The following is a 7,155-nucleotide window of genomic DNA, read 5'->3' on the forward strand; positions in this document are numbered from 1 at the left end:
TATGATACCGGCATGCACTAAGTACTTGTTATGCGCTACCATGTGCGAAACTAATACAGAGGTAGAAAGTACAAAAAAAAACTAGCTACTTGTACTTTTGATCCACCTATAGAGATATTGTACAATAGTTGAATATATTCACAATAGGATTGTTAGTAATTCTTGACAGGACCAGCAGACCTAACCGTGTCCCAACCGGTTGTCTGTTGAAGCAATTGTTGAAACACAGTCGATCTACCCGTTTCTAACGCTGTCGTAAATTCAGATATCACTATCCATAATATTTCGAATCGGCTGAGCCTGTCCAGGCATATCGGGCCAGTTGTTCAGCGGTGCTGGTGTTACGCTAGCGGTTGGAGATGTTGCTGACACTGGCATAAGGTTAGGCGTAGCCATTGGTTGCTGCGCTAAAAATTCTCATTGTCAGCTGAAATAACATAGAAATCCTAAAAATGAAAGAACACTTCCTCACTTCGGGGTGGTAATGAGTCTAGTCGTACTGGAGCTTGAATATCCGGAGAGCGATATGAGGGGATTTCAGGGCGAGGATCTGAAAAGATTCGAAATCTAGCTGCGTGAAATCGGTAGATCAGATAAGATTATGGGACCTACTCCTTGAATAGTTCAGAGTACCTCCATTATCGTAGTAGACTGTATTTCGCATATTATTTGACTAAAATATTGATTTTGAGAGCGATGAAGAGTTGGGAAATGTTACGATGTGGGAAAATTAGCAGTTTTTTTTTAAAATCATAACACTTCTGGAAACTTAAATGAAGTAAGGAAGTTTTTTTTTTACATTTTCCCCTTCTTTCTATGATCATCGGCTTAAAAGCGCCACCCCACGAATCTGGCATGGTATGGATTTTCGTTGGAGTATACCCATATCGGGTCGTAGATTATGAATGCGGGGATGTTTTCTTTCATCTCTCCCTGAATCATTGTAGACAGGCGGTTTCGGAATGCGGTTCCTTACGACGTCCTCATTGCAATGCGCCACCCCTGTGCCCCGCCTCTCGCCTGCGATTCGTCGAAAATCCATTCGGACCCCCGATGGGCAATTCATTTCATTGGACGAATCGCGTTGGCGGGGGGAGGGGGGGGCGGTGCGCGAGGATGGCGCATTACAATAGAGGACGTTGTAAGGAACCGCATTCGGAAGTCGTCTGTTTACAGTGATGCAGGGAGAGATGAGCGGAATATCTCCTGTATTCGTAATCTACGACCCGATATAGGTATACTCCAACGAAAATCCATACCAGATTCGTGTGGTGATGGCTTAAAAAAACTACAATCCCTCAGTCCATTTACTTACGGAATACTTTATTCTAGGAATAAAATTTATAGGTTTTGGTTTAAACAGCCTTGTATACCTGGTAGTCGTTGCTTGACGGATACATACCAGCTGCTCTCATCTGTGATGTCTTGTAGCATCGGAATATCACCACCGCAAGAATAGCACCAAGAATGAGGCCCTAGAATTTTTTTTCCTTTTTTTAAACAGGAGACAGTACATTTTAAAGGGAGTATACCACGAAATTAACGATGCTGGGATTTCTCCATGAAAAGGTAGTATTAAGAGTGTAGATTACGACTAGGAGCGCCGTCACGATTAAAGGCATCACCCCACGAATCTGAGGTGGTGCAGATTTCAGGTGGAGTATTCGTATACGGGATGGGAGACTACGGAGAGGGAGGTGATTCCGTCCATTTCTTCCTAATTGCCGTAAAAAACGACCCGGAAGATGCTGCGCCGCGAAGACTGGCGCGCTACAATCGACCATTACAAAATGGTGCGCCAAAACATGAAGCCGTATCTTCCGGGCGTTTTTACGGCAATTAGGAAGAAATGGACGGAATCACCCCTCTCTCCGTATCTCCCATCCTGTATACGAATACTCCACCTGAAATCTGCACCACCTCAGATTCGTGGGGTGATGCCTTTAAATCCTCCTAATTGTGCTGAAAAACGGCGTGGGACTCGGCAATCGAATTCTCCTACGAGGCGCCTAGTGACGTGTCACATTTGTGAGCATAGGCGTCGCGCCGTTCCGCGTTTGCCAAAGAGCGGGAGGGATCAGTAGCTTATTGATTGTAAGCTCGCAGACGCGACGTAGGAAAATTGGGTAGGAAAGGTTGTTTCTCACCCCGTTTCTCGGGATAGGTAGGAAAAACTGAGCGTGATCGCGCTCCAAATCTCTGATACTCGTGATCTCGAAATCTTCTTCCCCCTCTCTACTTTTCGTGGACATATCCCACCACCATCATAATTTCGTGGTATGGTGTTTTTCGTGTTTTGTATCAAATTCCGTAAATTTACGTACCTCTAAAACTGCGATAACAACAGCTGCTGTATGTTTGTTCACATAAACTGGTTCTTGTCCACTATAGAACTGTATGTAGTTTACAGTAACGGTGACTTTGTTGGATGGTGCTGGTGTTTGCGTAGTTGTAGCGGGTTCCGTTGGTTTCGTTTTCTCCATCGTAGTTGGATCGTCTTTAGGATGTTCTCTAAGATTTCTTGTTTAACTCAGTGGAATTCTAAAAATCGCTGCTGATGCTAACTTACGTTGCTTTCGATGTCGTTGGAGGCTCAGTTTTGCTATCTGAATGGCAGATTTTATAATAATGAAATTAGGTGGAATCCTACATTTTCCGTTTATTTTAATATTAATTTAATAATAATTCATTAATATTTATTTTAATATTTGATTGTTTATTATATTATCTATTTATTATTTATCAATAATATTATTTATTATTTATTAATTATTTATTTGTTGTATTTATTTTAATATGTTTTGAAAAAGATTCGTTGATTTCATTTTTTCTTTGTTTATAGAAACCCATTTTCAGGATTTTCATCTTAATGACTTGTAGTAGAATACTGTGTCAAGATCATTTCTTAAATTTTTCATATTCTTCATATTTCGTATATAATTATATATCATACATTTATTTGCTTATTTATTTATTTACTTATTTATTTATTTATTCATACTTCACATATTATTTTTCACTTTGGTGTGATCTTTGCTATTCGCTGCCTTGTCACTACCGACGGGAATTTTAAAAGATTTAGTGGTTTTTGAAAAGGAGGATGCTGAGTAGGATCAAATGAGCGAAATTGCACGTCGTAGAGCGTTCCGAGTACATTATACCAATTGTGAGAGTTGTAACGGACATTAGATATTTATTTTTATATTCGTATTCAAGCAAAAGTACTTAATCGAATGACCTGAATTGATTTAAATGATTGTTTAACGCGAACAAAGTAAAAGTGGATGCAAAATTACGGTTATGGCAGAACTGAAAAATGGAATGAAGTAAAGTTTGTAGAATCACAAAATCTCATGAAACAGAGTTTTTGTAAGACGATAAATTACGATTACGATAAATTTAAAGGCAACATTTAACGGGATTGGCGATGTAGGGGTTTCTATCCGACAATGTAGATTTTTTTGAGTTTCTCCCTAAATTTCGGGGCGAGCGTAGCGCAGTCGCGAAGAAATTCCGCTTCTTGCACGTTTGATCGGAGGTTCAAATCCGCCCTAGGGCTCACCAAGCCTTTTATCCCTCCTGGGTCGATAAATTGGTACCAGACTTGTGTGGGAGGATAAAAGCACTGACTTCACACATTGGCAAGCCGCGGCAAGTCATTGTATAGACGTTCGTAAACCTCAAACGATTCTGGATTGAAGTGAAGGTGGTGACGCATCCCAGTCGAATTGATTAACTGCAGACGCTTTATCCTTTTTATTCTAACACAGATGTCGGTTTCTATATCACGAGTATGAGCGTGATTGTGCTTAATTTACCCTAGTCGTCCTGAAAGATAGCGTGGGAAATGCCTTAGTTCCTACAAGGTACGTTACGCTAAACGTTACAACGTGCTACCTTTGTGCACACGTCGCGTCTACGAGCGATTGGTGGAATATCTATGCGGTATTCTAAGCAGCCTATGTATTGCATATACAAGTGAAACAGGTCGGTAGGCTGCTGCTGGGACCGGAGCCTGTACAAATGTGGCCCGTTCTGAAGTGCCTCGTAGGAACAAAGGCGGTTTCCATTGTTTTTCAAGATCAGGAATGATTAAACATGGGCACAATCATACTCATAATCTACAACCCGAACGCTATATTTGCCCACAAAGACCCCAACCCCGTAAATTTCGTGATATGCTGACTTAAAAAAATGTAAGGCTATGTAAGGTAAGGCGAAGGGGTTTCAGGCAGCCATTTTTTTTTTGGCAGACACGTCTGACCATTAAAGGCATCACCCCACGAATCTGAGGTGGTACGGATTTCAGGTGGAGTATTCGTATACGGGATCGTAGATTATGGAGTGTGGAGTGATTCCGTCCATTTCTTCCTAATTGCCTTAAAAAAGAAGATGGCCCGGAAGATGCGGCGCTTGCACAAGGCTGGCGCGCTTAAATAGAACTCTTTGTGGAAAATAGTGCGCCGGAACTCTCGAAGCCGTACTTTCCGGGCCGTTTTCTATGGCAATTAGGAAGAAGTGAACGGAATCATCCTTCTCTCAATAATCTACGATCCCGTATACAAATACTCTGCCGGAAATCCGTACCACTCCAGATTCGTGGAGTGATGCCTTTAAGCAAAGCCTTGTTACACCCTTAATCTTAATTAAACCCCATTTTCTTTCGACGCAAACACAATAATTGTACTTTTAAATTGTTCCCGGAGGTGTTTTCTTAATCCCTGTAATTGTGATCGACAATGGATTCACTGAATAACTCAGTGCAGGGTTCTATTATTGGAATAATAAATTGGATTTGAAGAAAAAAAACCAGAAAAAAAATCTCTCACCGTCTTCAGCTGCACGTATGTCTACTCGATTTGTGAGGATTGCTTTTGCTGAAATATTTTGCCATAAAGTATAAAGAAAACAAATCAAATTAACAAATATTTGTATAAATTTATCATTGATTGTTATTTATAGCTTTAAACTTAAGTTTTCGTTTGATGGAAACACGATATTGCACTTTTCTGCTCTTCGACGAAAAATGTTCTCACAATAATAATTACTCGTTTTTCTTGTCATTAGAGATAAGTGTGGTGTTTTTTTTTTAATTTTATGGCATTGAATTATTTGTATACAATCCTGGAGGTCTTTTTAAGGCTGCGTAAAATCTGCTAAAAAGAAAATGTTTGCTCCAATCAACAACGAACAGCGAAAGTAAACACGGAGCCAAATGATACGAGTCACCTATCGATACGTATCGTTATCACTGTCATCTTGAGGACAGCTTTCAAAGGACTCACCCTACGAATCTGGGGTGGTATGGATTTTCGTTGGAGTATACCTATATCGGGTCGTAGATTATGAACATAGGGGTTGTTCCGCTCACCTCTCCCTGTATCACTGTTAGCAGACGGTTTCGGAATCCGGTTCCTTAAGACGTGCTCTGATGCAAGGCGCCACCATTGCGCTCTGCCCCCTCCTACGATTCGTCCGAATGGGTTTTTGACTTTACAGTCGGTTAGGCGATTCGTCGAATGAAATGAATTGCCCATCGGGAGGTCCAAATGGATTTTCGACGAATCGCAGGCGGGGAGCGGGGCACAGAGGTGGCGCGCTGCAATAGAGGACGTCGTAAGGAACCGCATTCCTAAGCCGTATGTTTACAGTGACGCAGTTAGAGATGAACGTAACTACCCCTGCATTCATAATCTACCATCCGACATAGGTATTCTCCAGCGAAAATCCATTCCACGCCAGATTCGTGAGGTGATGCCTTTAAATAAGTATAAATTGCTCTTAATTTTCCTCACATTTCGGTTTTGGTGTGATTTCAATGGTGTTATTGACTGCTAGCGGTTTTTCTATTGTTTTTGTGGTGCTAAACGAATCTGTCAGGTTCCCGTTGGTGTACTCGATACGCCAAGTCAACTTGTCCTTGTCTGGAGTCATTGGATCCATCTGAAAGTCAGGAATTGACTGATGCATGTATTTTTTTAAATATATTTTAATGTATATTTTCGTATGTTTTTATATATTTTTATTTTATATATATATATGTATATATGTATATATATATATATATGTATATATATATATATATGTATATATATATATGTTTTATATGATATATTTTTACGGGATAGAGAGAGATGAGCGAAATTTGCAGTACAAAAATGACAATTCTTTATAGAATTGGTGCTGGAGAGATAAAGTACCTAACCTCGGTGACTATCCACATTCCAGGATCTTTTTCAGCCGCCAACGTTTCACCTACACAATTCCAGCTTGTAACTGAGGTAGATTCGATCTGAATTATTGATTAATAGGATCACCAGGAATTTCAGATCACTAGCTAAGAAATAAGCTGTCATTCGATATTTAGATAAAATCAAAAATTTCGCCTTTTTCTTATATTTTTCTTTTCTTATTTTCCTTTTTCTTATTTTTTTTTGCCATCCGCTTTGAAAGTGGTGGAATCAATTCGGGACAGAGAGAGGCATCAAGCATTATTATTATTTTCTGCAATTGCACCACTAATTGTTGGTGCGATTGCAGAAAAAGAACTCTTATTGATTTTACGCAAGTCTGGCCATAATTCTCTGAATTTTCTTATTTCACGATGTCACGCATACAAGGAGGACCATACTTTTTGATCTACGCGAATAATTGACTATACAGCTTTCTCCTTACGCCTTAATCCTTCTTATGTCAATCCCTAAACTATTATATTCCATGTGATTGCATTTTAATGACGAAGACATGCAAAGCGCGCTTCCATCACCTTACATTTGGTTTTGGCGACAATCGATATGCATTTTATGCACTCTGCCGCCATTCTAACTCAACGGGGTATGAACGGGGATCATTTGAAATTATGATTCCCACACAATTATGCCCACAGAAGACATGCTAGGATTTGTCGTAGATATTTGATATTGTCCGTAAACGCACAAAAAAACTCACCAAAACTTTTTGAATTGACGAGCAAGTGATGTCAGATTTGGCAGTTGTTCTCAGATTAAACGACTTTACTATTGCCATAGTCTTGACATCCGCGTTTACCGTAGCCACCAGTGATAACAGTAATACCAACATCTGAATTTAGCAGTCGATCAATATATTGATTTTCAAGTGTACGAGACGAATACAATCAGTTGCTTGGACGAATGT

The 7,155-nt window shown here is 39.9% G+C and overlaps 1 protein-coding gene across 1 annotated transcript; it reads right to left on the reverse strand.

Annotated features, from left to right (window-relative positions):
- Window positions 1-261: 261 nt before the first annotated feature.
- On the reverse strand, window positions 262-7,080 carry RB195_012121 (uncharacterized protein; the record flags this gene model as incomplete). The annotated part of the gene is made up of 10 exons (XM_013452598.2): window positions 262-407; window positions 473-550; window positions 613-673; window positions 1,374-1,475; window positions 2,325-2,511; window positions 2,570-2,606; window positions 4,830-4,877; window positions 5,796-5,943; window positions 6,206-6,292; window positions 6,949-7,080. 10 exons carry the CDS (start codon window positions 7,078-7,080, stop codon window positions 262-264), a joined length of 1,026 nt encoding a protein of 341 aa, XP_013308052.1.
- Window positions 7,081-7,155: the final 75 nt, after the last annotated feature.

The sequence above is a fragment of the Necator americanus genome, chromosome III (genome assembly GCF_031761385.1).
Source record: "Necator americanus strain Aroian chromosome III, whole genome shotgun sequence".
Lineage (NCBI taxonomy): Eukaryota > Metazoa > Nematoda > Chromadorea > Rhabditida > Ancylostomatidae > Necator > Necator americanus.